This window comes from Condylostylus longicornis, unplaced genomic scaffold (assembly GCF_029603195.1).
Source record: "Condylostylus longicornis isolate FDR11 unplaced genomic scaffold, ASM2960319v2 ptg000072l, whole genome shotgun sequence".
Classification (NCBI taxonomy): Eukaryota; Metazoa; Arthropoda; class Insecta; order Diptera; family Dolichopodidae; genus Condylostylus; species Condylostylus longicornis.
The window spans coordinates 3,294,862-3,313,910 of NW_026578040.1; the positions used below are offsets into that span (position 1 = coordinate 3,294,862).

Genomic DNA, 19,049 nt, shown 5'->3' on the forward strand with positions numbered 1-19,049 from the left:
TTTAATAATCACGATTTTCCTCTTAATTTTATTAAATTAAATTAAAAATATTATGAGAGTTAAGTATGTTTTATATTTTAATCCTATTTTTAAATTAGTATAATTAATTTTTCAATTCAATTTTTAGTTAAAATTTATATTTTTGATATGTATATGTGCTATTAGAAAAAAAATTATTTGATCACCGCATTCGCCCTACATTTTGTATAAAAAGAATTTAGTATGCTTAAACATGTTTAATTTTTATAAATATTTTTATAAAAATTTTATAATGCAACTGGCAAACAAGAGACTAAATAATTATCGTAATTAATATTTACTGATGCAATTGCATACGATAGGAGAAGCACTATGATCGCATCAAATTTTGCATATAAAATTTTAACGCAAACATTTGTTTTCAATGCAAAAACAAAATTAAATTTTTAACGGTATACTGAACAGATTTGCATATACAATATTATGCAAGCTAATCTCAGTTTCAATTAATGTGACTATTATGAAAATTTATATAAGAATTTATTTGTAAATGTGCTGAATTCTATGATTAAAATTTATTATTAACAGAAGCTGTTAACATTTCTATCAGTAGGGCTCTACTGACATTAAGGCGGTATTTTTGAATGTAATCTAAATGTTTTGAATTATTGTAATTAAATTTTCTTGAATATAAAGTAATTTTACAACGTTTTCACACCTTAACTAAGCCATTGTTCCATTTGATTAATATATACCAAAAGGTTTAATATTTTTTTCGAAATCATACAGAAATGCAAACTATGCGGTCGATAATGTGCTGTTCTCATCCTATCTTTCTTAATTTGTATATTATATATGAAAAAAATAATATAAGATATTCCTTTCTAAGTATTAAAACATATATGAGAATCGCGCTATTTAAATTAAATTTTATAATTCTAAAGTGTATTAAAATTTAATTTTTTTAGAGTTTATTAAATAACTCTACGCTCTATTGTAGTTTAAGGTTCCGATTATAAAATTATTTTACTTATAAAAATAAATTATTTATTAATTAGATTTTTTTTAAGAGGACTCTAAAAAGTGTTCTTGTTCTTTAGTACAGTGAAAATTTTTGAATTTTAAAAAATTTTCAGTGATATGTTCATATATATATTCAAAATTATATAATATAGTGGACACTTTTTAGCAAATAGGATATGTGCAAAAAAATTTAATTAAATTAATAGTTTAAATTATTTTTTCCTTAACATATTAAAATGTGTGATTGTTATGCATAAGTATATCGAATTTATAAAATGATAGAACATTTTTTATTTCCATATGACTATTGTACAAAGGTATATATAAACACTATTATTAATTGTATGAAATAAATACCCTTGGTTTTATTTATGTGTGATAAGATGTACAAAGTATGTGCGTTATCATACGTATAGATGCTATTCTAGTAAAAATTAATATAAAAATACCAACAAATCTACCATTTCTGATATACATTTTTTTTTCTAAAAATTATATACACTAAAATTTTCAAAGATAAATCAGTTATTTTTTTGGTTGGCTTATATCTTCTGAAGACCAATTTTATAAATTTAAGTATGAGTAGTAAAATTTCTTTTTTATTTAAATTGGTGAGTGGTGTTCTTTTTTATTTTAAAAATTTTATATAATAAACATACATAAAATTTTGGTCTCTCTATAATGTTAATACTTTGCTATTTATGCATGTCTTTATATTTTAATGACATATACACAATGTTAACGCGTACATATTCTATATACAGAGATATTTAGATTAATAATTTCAAAATTTATACAAGCAGATATTTTTATAATTCAGGTCATTTAATAGAATTATACATATTTATATATATACATATATATAAATACATATACATATTTATATATTTATATATTTCAGTTAAAACTTAAAACACAAAGTTAGGTGTCCTTAAAAATAATGAAATGAAAATATGATAATAATATACGCAAAAAATCTTTCATAAGAATTTGGGTCAAATCATATAATATGCATGCTGTATTATAATATGATGCAGGAGTTGTCCTGTACGCCTCCCCATGAAAAATATTTTTGATAATTTTTTTTTCTTTAATAATTAACCTAAATTCATGCTGGATAATGTATGAAAAGTATATGTACAACATAGGAAATATAAAATGATATGTATGGGTTATAGAATAAATTTTAAATTTGAAATAAAAATTTGTTAAAGAAAAGTTTTATGAATTTTCTGAAATATTTTGAGATGTGTGGTTTTTTTATAATAGTATTGATGCATATGTTTGTTGAGTTTATGCAATTAATATTTAATAATATAAAATTGAGAACTAATAAAACTACGTATACTTTAAAAATGTTATTGACCACAAAAATTTTTATGTGCATATGTATATGTACATATATTAATTGAAAAGTTGAGAATAAACCAATTATGATTCGGTCTTTTAGATATAAATAAGGGAACCATTGTACACTGAATCTTTCATTACTCAACTCTTTGACTCTTTTATTGCTTGTTTTAATTAGGTGAATTATAACTATAAAAATGCAGAATAAGTACAATAGTAACAATGCAAAAAAATTAACTATGTAGAAATGAAAAGACATTGCAGCTTAATAAACTGAACATATTTGGGTTGTATGAGATTAACCGCGATTTCAAATTGATTCAATTAATTTCGTTAAAAGTAGTTATTTTAATTTTAACTTAAAGGAAATTTCTTCATACAACTGCAGAACAGACAACCCGAAAACCTTTAAGGATTTTCTTATCAAATACATGCTAGTGTAAATATTATGCTAATTTAAAAACTAAATTGAATATTTTTAATTTAAGCTTCTATTATGAAAATTTTAAGCTCATTTGCTCTTTATACGTGTAGTCCATGTAGTATTTAATATAATAATAGAAACTTTTGTATGACGTGGATGAGGAATAAAATAAAGGATATGAATTGGTGATTTTATAATGTATATATTTTAACACAATGAATTTTAATTTATATTTTTAACAAAAAAAAAATTAAACAACATATTAATTATGAATGCAGAGTTTGTTTTATTACCTTTGAAATGTTAACAAACAATTTTTTTTATCTGACCTTAAAATTTAAAAAACTGAATACATTGACCTCAATGTAAAGTTTATTCAAATGTTAATCTCTCATACATATTATTATTTGTATACACTATTTTATAATGTGCATATTTAAATTTAAAAGTTTTAAATAGCTCTTTGAAAAAATAATAATAAGATAAAGTTGGCCGGATTAATTCAGTGGAACCCAAACGATAAAATCATTCTAAGAGACTGTCATAAGAATTTATATCATCTTAAACATTTCTTTTGGAACTATAGTATATGTAGAATTTTTATTAAAATAGTTGTTTTAAATATAAGTACTGTAAATGAAATAATTTCTTATATATATGATTTCATTATTTTTAAAGTAGTGTTAAGAACTTTTTTAATATCAAATGCTTTCTATGAGTTCATAAACTATATTGTATCGATTGTATTCGGCGATCGTAGTAAAAGAAGTTTTTGGCATTAATTGTTATGAATCATTTTGTGAAAATAGCTCAACAGTTTTAAGCAATCCTAAAGACCATCATTTTTCAGCGTTGGATCTGGAATGTTGAAAATTTTTTGTCAAGTCAACGTTTGCTTTTTTTGTATTTTATATGCGCCGAAACGATTTTAAAAACTAACATTTTGTTTGTAGTACACATTTTATATATATACGAGCATGATTATGAAACACAAAATGTGTAGCCATTCTAATTATTGATTACTAAGCTTAATAAAATCAAAATTTTATAATTAATTTTTTGGAGAATATGTTATATATACATACATTTATAGAAGCTTCTATAAGAATTTTGTACTCATATATTTGCAAACACTTCATATGCAGTATATTAGTTTTTATGTAATAATATATTGTAAATATTAAAGCAATAAAGAACGTTCAACTATGTGTCTGAAGGGTCTGCTTTGTTCTTTTATTTTTTAAATTTTTTCCTCTTTTAAATATAGAAATTACATAAAAAATGATTTTAACTAGCAGAAAAACTGAAAAGTTTAAAAAACGTGAGAATGATTGCCCCTAAAGCTATGCTATTTCATAAATCTACTATTTTATTTTTTTATAGTCACGTTTTTTTTACGATGAGAATTGAGTAATACATAATTTGTCTTCCTTTCTTTTTTTTAGTTCATGATTTATATAAAACTTATAACATAACTAATGGGCAGGATGTACTCAATGACCTGAATGTTCCACTTTAACAAAATTGAAAAACAAAAAAAAAAGGACAAAAAGAAATAATAAAAAAAAACAATCCCTTTTAAATTTTTTTTATATTTATTACAAACAGTTTTGAGAATCGTTTTCAATTTCAAATTCAATGAATTCACATTACAATTTTATAGTGGAATTTTAAAATGAAAAGAAAAAATGATGAAATAAAAAAGTTTTTTCTTTAATTTAAGTTGAGATCAGATTTTTTAAGGAGAATTTGTCTGTCATCAAACACATGTACTCGAAGCAAATTTAAAAACGTATAATATAGAGTGAATAACCAATCGTTTTATTGCGAAATACTATACAAACGAAAAATAACAAGAGAAAGGACCAGCTCTCGTGATGTTGAATCACAATTGAAATTACACGATGACAAGAACAAGAATTAATGAAAACAATAAAAAAATGGAGAGTTAGAGAATAGAGAAGCAAATAACGAAATTTGACTGATGAAATTATTTAAAACAAGAAAAAAAAAGCAAAGGAAAGCAAATCTTCCTTTATACCGCTTTAAATGTAGTAGGAGAAGGAGATGAATATAGAATTGATAATGTTATTTCATTATTAAGTTTAATTTTTTTTTGTTTTTATTATGGTTTTTTTTTATATTAATGCTCTGCAGTAATAATGAAATTATTCTTATTTTTGTAAATTTAAATAAGAAGACCAAAATTTAAAAAAAGGGAGAAGAGTCTTATTTACTTTTCTAATAAGTTGGTAAAAAACTAGAGAAGACAGTAATTTAAGAAATTTGTTTGTTTTTGGAATATTTTTAAGGAAATCGAAAAATAATGAAATTTCAAGGAAATCTTCGTAAAATTATAAAGAAAAACTCAAAGTACAAAAGAAAGTACTCTAAGTAAAACGGCAAGTTTAGAAAAATTCCTGGAAAGAAAATTTTAGAAGAAAAATTTTTACTTTTCTTACGGTAATGGCCGTCGAAATTAACCATTAATTACGTTTCTGTTCCAAATTTTTTATATTAACTTTATTCTACACAGTAAGTGCAGAAATCTGAAATTTAAACAGTTGGAGGACAGTAATAAATAGTTTATTTTGTGAAGAAAATGTTTTTTTTTTACATCCTACATTTACTAGGTTTTACCTCTTAAATTAAGCGAAATTAAAATTTCCATTTTCGGCTAGTTATGTTCTTGACACTGTAAGATTTTTTCAATTTCCATCAAAGCGAAAATCAGATCGGAAATATTTTTTTAAATATTAACTGACTTTATTTAGCATCTAACTTGACAGTGATATTAAATTTTATTTTTGACATTATATTTCTTTCTAAAGACATGCAATGAGAGGAGGAACATTCTTATAAAGTTAAGAAAATTGTATATATATTAATTTTAGCAAAGTGATTTTTTACTTGTTCTGAAGTTTTTGCTTGGAAAAGTGCTATTTTATTAAACATTAGTTTGATCAGAATCAGTTTGTTGTTGTATTTTATATCATTAGTTAGGGGGACATAGAATAGTGGGAGAAATCGAAACCTGATGAAAAAGCGAAGGAATTGTTAGCAATTGACAATTTGTAGAATTTAAGGAATTTATTTTTTCATTTCTTATTTTTTTTTTTATTTTAATAAAATTTAGTAAATGGAATGCGTTTTGAAAATTTATTGATTACAGTGAAAAAGAACAAATAGTATAAGCAGCTATATACCTACAAGTTGATGAACTTAATGTACTACAGCGTTTTTAACCTTAATATTTGTCAACATTATTATTTACTTACATTTCTTCCATACATATACAATTAACATAGTAAAAAATATAGTCAAACGTTATTTAGGAATTTTAATCAGGAGCAAAAATAAAATAAACAATGATCAAAAATTATAAAAGTAAAATATTTAATTTATTAAGTGAAAAATATGTTTAATTTATTTTTTAAATTACTTCAAAATAAATATTTGGTAGTCGTATAGAATATTAAAATAATTATGAAGCTTACATTTTTTAAGTTTTTAGGTATATACGAGTATAAGCTTTATGATTTTATCTAGGAAGACTGATATAATTTATACATTTCTAATAAAAAGACATGAGGGAAACAATCAATAGTTATAGCTTTCCTTATTTAAAAAAATAGTAATTAATAAAAATATACGAAATTATGTATAATTGCAATGTAAACCAATTAATTATTATTATTATATTACATGGCATCAGCTACAGTTAGAGAAATTCTTATAATTATAATATTCTCAATAATTTTCCATAAAAAAATTATATGTTTTTTGTTAAGACATGAAAACAATGGTGTACATATCGAGTGTTCGCCTATCATAAATGTGATTCAAAAAGACTTAAAAGACAAATTATTTTCTGCAAATACTCGTAATACTTTGTAATTTAATATGCTTCAACATTTTTCTTAAATTACGAAATTTTAAGTACTTTATTTTCAATTTACAGTAAAATTAATGAAAGATATTCAATTTTAATATTATAAAAAACAAAAAAAATATAGGTGAATGATAATTTTGTAAACATAATTTTTATAAAAAATACTACAACACGTAGCTACATACATTTTATATTTTTGTCAAATTAGTCTATATAAAAATATTCTTATAGAAATTAGACTATACACATTTAGAATACTTAAAAATATTTTATTAAAATTCATCATTGAATATTTTATTCATAATTTATATGTTTTTTTTATAGGAAATTTCTATTGTTTAAAATGAGAATCTTTTATTCAAAACATGAACGCAATCATATTGAATAGAATTAAATTTATGAATATTAAAAAAAAATTATACTTCATATTAAAATTACATAATAAAAGTAGTTATAGAAAATAAAATTTTATTCAATTGTATTTTTGTAGTGTTGTATGTGCTTGGAGAAAAATATATTTTTGTAATAAAAATAAAGTGTGAAGAATTCAATTTAATAAAAAACTCTAAATGAGTGTTTGTCAAAAATTTAATTTTAATAGTGTAAGAAATTTTTAAAGGAGAATAATTGAGAATTATTGGCGAAATATATTTTGATAGTAATAGGAAAAAAAACGATAAGAATTTAAAAATTTCATTATATTATTTTCGACCATAATCTTAAAAAATTGTGATTTTCGATTACAATACGTTTTTTAAATTTTCCCACATCCTGCGTTTAGCAAAATTTGTACAATTTTCATTTTGATTGCTTTCTTTCAGTTTCCCGTCATTTTCGAATCAGAAAAAAATTGTAACTGACCTTATTTACATTTAATTTAAAAAAGCTGGCTTTTTTAAATTTTTAGTACATTTTTATAAAATTTTGTCATTTTAGAATTACAATAGTACAGTTACGCTGCAATATTGTAATGCATTTATTCAATACGTAAAAATTAAGTTAATGCAATTTTTTGAAAAAATAGAATCTTCCTGAAAATTTTAACTTGAATATAATATATAATATAGATCATGTTCTGTAAGTAATTGAATTACGTCTTTACGTTTCTGGAAGCCAAATTTTGGAGCGCATCTAGGATGTAAATCTTGATACGTTTCGCACAATTTTTGCAGCTTAAATACATTTGGAGTGTATTAATTTTGCTTGAAATACATTAGCAAATCTGCTTAATTAAATAAATTTTATTCTCTATGTATGTATATAACTATGTATCTGTGACAATACTTTTACGTTAAGAGTAAAAAAGAAAGTCAAAAAAAAAGGACAAAACGACATTATTATTTCTTTAGGGCAATATCGGAATAATTAATTTTCTAAAAGCACAATATACTTTCATTCTTAGATTTAAATTTAATTTAGAACATTATTGCATAGATTGCTTATAGTGTACAAAGTGTTTCATACGTATTATGTAGATCTTAATGTGTTTAAGTATATATTCAAAAATGTGTTTCAAATAAAGTAAATAATGAGTTTAATTTGGAACATTTTCTATTCGAACTTAGGTCTTACTTCTTTAAATAAGAAAACTTGAATATTGTTTTACTCAAACATACTTTGTTTTACGTTATTTAGGTAACAAAATTATTAACTTGGAGTTAACTATTTTTTAAATGAAAAATACCTTCAAACTTTATTAAAATTTCATAATAGTTTTGTGTTTGCATTAAATGTTTTTTTGTGTACTCAATGTACTCATTTGAATACAAAACATCTTGTCTGTATACACAAACATTAAGTACATATTATATAAAATTTTTCTGTTGTTATAATATTAATTTAATTAAATTCTATTTAGAAATAAGGGTCGAAATTTTAAAACAATATGGCTGAATAACTTTTAAAAAATGTCCTCAACTCTTTGGTATAAATAAGAAGAACTTTTGGTCAAGAACAAATTATAACAATCAAACTTTTTTTTTTGCTTTCGAAAAATTTGTTCATTATTTTAAAATTTGTCTACTAAAATTACTTTTCATAGAAAAAAAAAACGAAAACAGAAAAAAAAACGACAACAAAAATTACAGTGAAAATGTTGGTCTTTCGATAAAAAAAACCAAAAAAAAAAAGAATAAATGTGATAAAAAGGATAATAGTAAAAAAAGGAAGAAATTTAGTTAGTATTTTCTTTTTTTTTAAATTACTTTTTAAATTTTCTTTTATAACTCTCCATACTCTATACGAAATTTGTTTTGTTTTTTGAAAAAGGATTTCAAAAGTTTAAACAAAAACATGTAAAAGTAATTTTGCTTTTTTTTTTCTTTGTATTGTAATTTTTCCAGTTTTTAAACTTTCCGTTCTTGTAAAAATTATCAAACAGAAAAATAATTTTCACTTTTATGATTTTTATTTCATTCTTCTATGGTTGATGCATTTTTATCTAAAGTTAAGCGAATACACATATATACATACGCATAGAGTAACATTTATATTTATATTTCATTTTTACTCTATTATAAAGTTGAAGTACTTCCGAAAGAATGTTACAATTCAAAACTAAATGTTGTATATATTTTTTAGTATGATAATGTAAAATCATTGTATTGAATTAAAAAATTCATTCGAGAACTCATAATAATTGTATATTATGAATAAAATAGCAAGTATAACATACATAAACTAGAAAATTTCAAAAACGTCCTATTGTTATAAGAGAAGGCAGTGAAGTAAATGTTTGCGTTGAACGTATGTGGTATTCCTGGAAAACATTTCATACATAATGATAACGAATTTCGATTCAAAAATCTGTGAATTTCAAAACGCAGTATGAAAAGTTTTAATACAGTTTAAATACTGTCTAAATATAGTTTTACAACAACAAAAAGAAACCTCTGCATTCTTTGTAAGCTTTCACTACATTTTGGAATATCAATATTGCGATGAAAATACATTACACAACATATGTACATACATGTTATGCGTTGTTTGATTTTCAAATTTGCTTGCGATAAATCTTTGTTCGAAAAAAAATATTTTTTGTATGTAAAATTTTTTTTTGTGAATAAGTAAAATAAGTAAAACAAATAATTATAATAAAAAAAATATACAAATATTTTATAAGACTTAATAATTTAACTTTAATAATTTGTTGTTCTGCCTTTATGTTTCCTCGAATATTTTAAAAACTTATTAAATACTTTTCTGAAATAATATCCTTAATGAATGTTTTAAAGAATATAATTGTAAACAACTAAAATATTCTAAACTAAAAATAATAGAAAGTATATTAAAAAAAAACCAAGAAGCTATTGCTATTATAATGAAAATAGACAAAAGATTTCAAAAACTCTAAATTTCTACCCTTTAATACAAAAATATCCAGATTAATACAAAAAGCAGTTTCAATTTTTTCGCTATATATACTACACGCTCTACTGCTTTTATTTTACGTCTTGATTGCGTATTCGATCAGTTTAGAATAGTGTGCAATGTCAAAAGCTTTTAATATACATTTTGGAATATGGTACATTATACATTTTAACTTTTCACTGATATTTGAAAGCCAAGAAAATTCACATTTCGTATAGTTGACAGAAAAATGTTTTCATCCTCTAAAAGGATAATCTCGGACAATATTTTTAAATATTCATTGTAATTTAGATCTAACCCGATATCAAATTTAATCATAAGAATGGTACTTTCAATCAATTATTAAAATTTAATTCTAGAATTATTCTTGCACTTGTAGCGCAAAATTTTGTACCTATGCGCTTAATTTCGATATATGCATTACACTGCACCATTTTTCAGGCAGTGTGACTGATCTTAGTAAAGAAAATATCTGATTGTTTCCAATGTGTACAATTTAATAAAAAATGCATACAATTTTTTTTCGTATATATATGTAAAAATTGTAAATTTTTCATCACTTCAAATATATATAGAAGATGAACACAAATTTAATAGTAATGAAACTTTAAAAGTTTGAAAAAATTGCTTTCAGCTGTTAAGTGCATGATTTCCTTTTGTTTTTTGTATTATTCAGAAAATTTCTCTTTATTTTCAAATTATTTTGTAATAATATTTAGGAAACTGAAGAGAAGAAATGTAAGAATAAGAATAAGAACAAGAATAATGTTGGAGTAAATGATTTGAAAAGCGCCTACAGTTATGCAATATACATTAAAATATTTATATAAAAAATTCTTTTGCTAATTTTAGTCTATTTTTTGCCTTTAAAATATGGAAAATTTTTTAAAAATGTTTTTTTATTAAACAAATGGCTTAAGAATTTTTATTTAATGTTATAAGAACTTTTTTTATATTTTAAATTTTTGTTTTAAAGTGTTAACAATTTTTCGTTGCTTCTCAACACTTAAGTATTGAATTTCTATTTTATATGAAATTTGTAACATTTCTCGTTAAAAGTAAATAAATAAAAAAAATAAATAATTTATTAAAAAATTAATTAATTGAAAGAATTCTATTATAAATAAAATTATAATATTTTTTTTTTTAATATTTTTTAAAAATAACGTAATTATCTTGAAAATCTTGAAATGTATCTTTTGTAAACCTTACTCCTGACTTTTTTTTCAATCTCAATGCGAAAAACGTTCTAAAAAGACACCAATTTAGTCGAAAATAGTTCTAAAAAAGCCGCCAATCTAGTATTACCAATATGGGAATTGAACTCAATCAGTGAGTCCAAATGGCCATAAAACAATATGGCCTAGTTATGTATATGTTTAACTACTTAATTAAAAATTTTAAAATGCTTTTTCATACATGTAGACATTTTCAACAAGATTGTAATTGGATTTGAAATATGGGAAAATTTTGTTGAATGTGACTAGAATATAAAGTGCCTCTGTTCTTGAAGATTTTTTGAAGAGAAAGGTTTAAAATTCGTTTTAAGCAAAATGGTAATTGGCATTTCGAACTTATATACCATCGAAAACGAATTTGAATAATTTGCAGAAAAATAATTTTTTAATTTTATTTCATTTCGAAAATTCTAAATTTAAATTTAAATGGCATTTCACATTCTCTTTTTCAAGAATGTACAAGCTTTCCAAGTTTGATGGTAATAAGGACATTTACTCCTACATCATAATTAGAGATTTTCAAATAAATTTCCTATAATTTTAAATATTACAAAACCATTTTTTTAATATAAACTCAAATAATATACAAATACAACGAATTTAAAATCTTCCAATTAAAAAAATAATATCTTCCTCCATATTGATTAATATAAATTTAAAATTTAATCAATATAAAACCGAAATTGATTATTTATTTTATTTATTTTTGTAATATTTTAATACTTAAATTAATTATGGTATCATAGGAACCATAAAAATTATTTTTTTTTATATAATTTTGTTATCTGATTTAATTCGTGCTATCATTTTGTCTCTTAATGTATATTTTGTATTAATTTATATATGGAGGTGTTTGTATCTATATATTGATATAATGAAGTAAATAGGTATATAAATTTATTTACACATTAAATATTTATCCTTTTTTTTCTCATGTAACCTAGTAAAACGGTATAGTAACAAAATAAATAAATTTTCGTTAATGTTTCTTAATTTAAATTACGCGTGAAATAGGATAATATATATAAGTTTATTTAGATATACATATACACCTATAGGTGCCTTTATTATGTGGTATACACATATTGTGTTCACATAACCTCCTATCTTGTCTTATGTGTGCATATAAATTTTTTATTGTAATTATATTAATATATCCGGATAATATCTTCTTATTTGCTATTAGAAAATATATAGAAAGAATGTATGTTAGAATTTATAAGTTGTATATGTACCTTAACATACGCGAATATATGTATATTTAATGATCTCACATTAGCGTTGGAAATTAATAAAACCAAACAAAAAAACAACTACAACGAATTTTAAGATTTTAAGATATTATGGCAACTATATTATAAAATAATATTATATATCAAGGCATTTAATAATATGTATCATTTTGTTCATCACATATTATATATTATAATATGAATTTGTGTATTTGTGTATACGCATAAATGTTAAATTTTTTGAAAAAGTTTAGGATAAAGGTAGGTGCTTTTATATTTTACTTATGCATTTTTTTTCTGTATCATTTCTTGTATAATATCTTAGTTTTAATTGAATATATATATATATATATATATACATATATATATATATATCTTCCTTAAACTCTCTGAAGTATAATAACATAGTAGTTATAAAGGTTGTTTTATAGAAATTTTGTCTAAATGATCAATTATAAGAATAGATTTACTGCCAAGAAAATTGAGTATAGAATTTTTGAGTAGTCAACTTTGATATTGTAATAATAAGCATGTGTGCGTGTAGTAACAAGGTATTAAATTGCACACAAAATTTTTAATACAAAAAATTATATTCGAAGTAAGTAAGATCGTATTAACAGAAGTTGCCATTGACTTAATTATCAAAGTGGTCCTCTGATCAAAATTAATAGGCTGTTATCTAAATATAAAAGAATTATTGAAGTTATAACGAAAATATACTGATTTTTTGCTCTCTCTTTGTTCCTTTAAAATCAAAATCTTACAAAAAAATTTAAAATGAAGTGGTGTAGTTTGTTATTCTTTCAATATGAAGTAATCTATTCAAATTAAACTCAAACTAACTGGTACCCCTTCAATTCAATAAAAAACATTAAATGAGTAAAAGGGTAAACTTTGTTTTCTAATTTTAAACTTGAGAAAGAATTAAAAAATTTCAAAAATTTAATGTTGTCTAGGTATTAAACTGTCTTTTCCTACATATTGGGCATACATTGCTCTTGCTTTAATTGAATGCGATAGTTGCTAATAGCTAAAATGTCAACCAACTATCTAATAGCAAATAAGTTTTGAGTGAATTGGTAATACCTTTTTTTTCGATTAAAAAGTAAAATGGAAGAAAATATTAAAATTTTCAGTTCATCTTGATTAACAAATACAAAAACCTTTCTTAAAGAAATTACACAATATCCTTTTATTTTATTTTAAAACCTAAAATTATAACACATCATATCCTTTCATATGAAAATTTAAAAATGTGAAAAATAAAAGTTACAAAAAATTAGTAAAAGGTATAAAAGATTTTTTTTTAATTTTTTTGTTCAAACATAAAACTCACTTTTGAGAAATTTTTATCTAGAATTTTTATCTAAAATTCTTTAAAGGAATTTTTATATTTTTAATTAAAAACAAAAAAAACAACAAAAAAATAGGAAAGAATAAGAAAAAAACATTTTTTTTATTCAAAAATTATAACAATGTTAAAAGTAGATATAAATGGCATTGAATACACACATAAACTCAAATTGAAGAGAATGAGAGAGGAAGGAGATTTGAGTGAAATTAAAAACAAAGGAAGAAATTAAATGTGCATATTGTAATAAAAAGCAAACAACAAAAAGAAAAAAAAAATAAGAGCGAATAAAATAAAAAAGGTTAAAAATTCTTTTGAGAACAAGGATTAACCTTTTAAGACAAATAAAAGGATGGTGGTAATAAGTGATGTTTTTTTTTTGGTAAACAATGAAGTTCTTTGTAATATAAATTTAAAGATTTTTTTTAATATTCCCTGTCTGCAAATTTTCTTTGTATTCATACTATTATAAAATATGTTAGCAAATATGAATTTTGATTAGTGTTGCCAAATATAAGTTAAAATAAAGTTATATAAGATTACCATCAATATATTTTATAAATTTAGTCATTACGATATTGTAGCAGGACTTTGCTTTTCAATTATTTAAATTTTGTCTTCAATTAAAAATTTAAGATAATTAAGATGAAGTTGGTAAGTATTGCGGTTTTATCTTGAAACTTATGCAAACTGCAGACATAATTTTTATCGACCGTATTGTGTATACAATAGGTATGTAGGTTATTTTCTTTTATAAGCGCAATAGACTTTATTTTGTGGAGTGTCTTTAAAAATGTATAAAATATATTAATCAGAATTTTAATCTTCCACACTTATAAAATAGAAATTTTAGTTTGATCGGTAAGACGGATCGCAATGTGTGACAATATTATTTTTTTTTAACTTGTATAAATATGCCCTTTGCTCATATAAAACATTATAAAAATATTATATTATATTGCATTACATATTTTTATTTATCTATGTTTGTAAAACACGCAAATTTCTATTAATGTAAATGAGTATGCGGTGATAGAGGTAATGAATACGAGATTTCTTTTGTTTTTGTTATTTTTAATTAGTAACATTTTGGAAAAATTGTAAATATATTACATGATGAAATTTTATACATAAATAGTATACTTGTGTATATGGAATAGGCAGGAATAGTGAGAAACACAGAGAATTTTTTAAAAGAGAAGAAAATTAAATTTTCATAAGATTCAAGTGAAATTTCTCGTTTAATCGTATATATATTCTGGAGCAAATTGAAAAAAAAACAAACAACAAAACAAAGCAATTACAGTATATTAAAGTTTGAATTTTTCTTTTGTTCTTCTGATTTCTGTAGCAGAAGTTTTTATTAGCACAAAATTTTGTTATTTATGTGATGGAATGTAAATAATGCCAGATTATATCCTTATTGTTCTGGTTTAACAGAAAATATTTATGTTCTTATGTGTTTCATAGGAGAAAACGAGAAATTAACTTGTTACCTACTTTAAAAAGAAATTTTGTTTTTTTTTTTTTATGTTTTGGTTCATTTTTCTTTTGTTTTTTAATTTTGTTTAATAACTTTTAAAGAAATTGAAAAGATAGATGACTAATTTTCAGGATATTTTAATTTTATAATTTAAACTGAATATTTGGACTATTTGAATTTATAAAATACAAAGGAAAATAAAAAGAATTTTTTTTAAATGATTAATCGTAAAGTTGATTTATAACTTTAATTTAACAGGATTCATTTACTTAACCGGAAATAATTAATATTGATAGCATATATTATGTATAATACGAGTAATTTATGTTAAACCGGACGGAAATTATTTTCTCACCGGAAGCTATAATGATATTTATGACACTATATAATTAATACAAACATTTAAATTAGGAAATAGTTTTGGTCAAAAAATTTGCTATATTAAATTTAATTTATTTAACATAATTACTAGTAGACAATAACACAATAAAAAGTTAAATACAAATTTTATGGGAATTGAATTTGTATAGAAATATTATAGCATTTTGAAAATTAAAGTGAATTTATTACAAGACAAATTTAGAATTTCATATAAACAGGTAAATTTATACTTATATGTATATAGCATATATGTATATGTAAATCTAGTACTTATTGATTAAAATTTATATTAGAGTATTGGGAAGGAATACGAGATTTAGAGTTAAGCTTTTGTGATATTGTCCACATTTCGTAAGAACAACTAAACTGTAAAAAGTAACTTTAAAATGAAGAAGACAGTCGGACAGACGGGCAGATATGGTTAAACCGACTCAGAATTCGACGGTGATCAAATACATGCTTATGTATGTCTATATCTCAGACCACCATTCCTTTGCGTTATAAACGGTAAGAGAAACATACTTTCGAACTTAAGTATAACGAAGAAATTTTTCACAATCTATTTCGAATTAACTTTCAATTTTATAGTATGCAACATATTTCATCGTCATTTCGAAAAATTATCTCCAAAATAATATAAGAATTAAAAGTAATTTAAATTTTCGCAAATATATTTAAAAAATTTTTAAAATAAAACTGAAAATTTGTTAAAATAACCATTTAACTTACCAATAATATACAACAAACTCCAAACATATGACTAATAATAACACCCTGATTAGTATTTAAATATATTAAAAATAGTGCATCCGTGCTCAATCTTATAAATAAAATAATCCCTGTACGATATAAAAGTCCAAGCCTATATTTATGCAAAAAATTTAAAATAAAACCACAAAAATTTTAAAATATTAAAAATTACGTACATAATTTATATATACAAAAAAAAACAAAATAATTTATATGTGCAATAAACATTGTAAATATCAAATTTACCTTCTCCATATTGAAGCATTATTATGTTTGTCATGTTTTTTTAATATCCAGGTTAATTTTTTTAACAACGTTATAAATAGTAATAAAAATAAACTAATTAATAATCCTTGAACAATGATAAATAATATAAAACCCGAACTATGATATTCTAACCACCAGAATAATGGCCATTTACCAATAATACTATATATAAGTGGTGAACATATTGCAAATAATATTGGAAACAACCAGCTAATACCAATAGCACCACGTATACCACCACTTGTCGCAGTACTACTACTACCACCACCGCTATTACTATTAAAACTTGTAACACCACCAATATTAATCCCTCCAGTACAACCAATACTGCTACTAATACCACCGCTATTGCCTCCTCCACCACCACCACCACCTCCTCCTCCACCGGTACCACCAACACCACCAGTAACAGTTAATAAAGTCGAAGGATTATTAATGCTGGTTGTTGTTGTTGCTGTAGATGCTGCTGCCGATGATGTTGATGATAATGCTGCGGCAGCAGCAGCAATATGAAATTTTTTTGGTACTAATTCTGATTGTATAACTAATAGCATTGCTACAAGAGTCGATAGACCTAAAATCATTAATGATGCCAATGTTGAACTAATTATGCTATGCCAGTCCTAAAAAGTACAAATATAAATGAAAATATATTTATATTTTATATTATTAAAGATTGAAAAAAAAAAAACAAAAAAAAAAAATAAAAAAAAATATTAACATTAATGGGTTTTATTAAGAAAAGTATAGTGAAAGCATTTTGGGAATTCTTAACGTAGAAATATATGGTATTAAAGGATTTAATATTCTAATACCCAAAGGATAACTATACATATATTCACATGTACATAGTATAAGTAGGTATATATGCATTAAATTGAAATATTATTTAAATATTAAAGACAGGCAGTGGTTCGGTTATAAGTGTATTTTATATTATGTATACATTTATATTGATGGAAAAATTTACTGTTACCAAAGAATAAAGAGATGATGGAGAAACTATTATGAAACTCACTTAATGAATTCTTGTTATTAATATGTATAAGATTATATTGTATGATTTCTTTGCAAAGTTAATGGAAAACATAACAATTTAAAATGCTTTCGAATTAATGTTAGTCGACATTTCGAATTATTTCAAAGAGTTTATTAGCAAAATATATAATTAAAAATCGCACCATTAGAATAAGTGATTAGTACTTTAGAAGTTATTTTTTATACCCGTACGAACTAAATTTGCCTTACCGTTTGTAACGCTGACAAATAATGCTCTGAGATATAGACTCAAATCTATGTTTTTGATCACCGTCGAATTCTGAGTCGATTTAGCTTAGTCTGTCTGCCTGTCGGTCCGTCCGTCCGTCAATCCGTCCTAACGACAACTCAAACATTAGTTTTAGAGCTAAGTTCACCAAATTTTCACAAAAAAATTATTGTAGTAAATGCCAGAACACTATTTAAATTGCACATGATCAGGGTACTGGTTGGGGTAGCTACCATACAACTTCAAAATTTATTTGACTATATCTTAGAAACTATAAAAGCATTGGTACTGAAATTTCGCACAAGTAAATATATAAGTTACGACAGGTTAATCATCTACCTAGTCAACTCTATGACGCTACGAAACTAAGGCATGATATCATGCACCAGCTCTTTGCTCCTCCTAGGAGTGAAGATAGGAAAAAAAAATATGTAAGTATATGTCTTTGATAAAAGTCGTTGAAATTTCTTGACACCTTCTGGTAGCTGCCATACAACTTCAAAAGTTATTTGGCTATGTCTCAGAAACTATAAAAGCTGTGATATTGAAATTTCGCACAAGCGAATATTCTAGTATTCGTATAAACAATGAGTTTTTTAACAAACAATGTGTTTGTTAAAATTCGGGCGAATTGCTTGCCTCTTCCATATAGCTGCCATACAACTTCAATAGTAGTTTGGCCATTGTTTAAAAAATATTGAAAACATAGTACTGAAATTTTGCATAAATTAATATGGTAATCTGCTATGATATATTTATTCGCACATACGATAATAAATTCGTACGGGTATCACAGAGTTGACACAGTCAACTCTATTTTTTCTCGTTTTAAATGAATTTTTCTCTTAAGAATTTAAAAAACTTATTAAAATTATTAAATTTATTAAAAAATTTAAGATCATTATGTTATCTATAGTTGAGGTTTTAATCAAATTGGCTGGTAAAATGAATTAGACACATGAAATAATGATTCTTTTATTTGTCAAGGCGCTGGAACCACTAAAATGCTAGCATAAGAGGTTGATTCTAAGAATTGAATTTGA

General features: G+C 23.3%; 1 protein-coding gene across 1 annotated transcript in view; it reads right to left on the reverse strand.

Moving 5' to 3' along the window:
• Positions 1 to 19,049, reverse strand: part of LOC129612381 (uncharacterized) — a 165,775-nt gene that overhangs the window by 13,893 nt on the left and 132,833 nt on the right. The window contains exons 15-16 of the mRNA XM_055525941.1: positions 16,719 to 17,362; positions 16,452 to 16,584 (exon numbers count right to left, since the gene is read on the reverse strand). Coding sequence (XP_055381916.1) covers positions 16,452 to 16,584; positions 16,719 to 17,362 — 777 coding nt within the window. The remainder of the gene's footprint in view (positions 1 to 16,451; positions 16,585 to 16,718; positions 17,363 to 19,049) is intronic.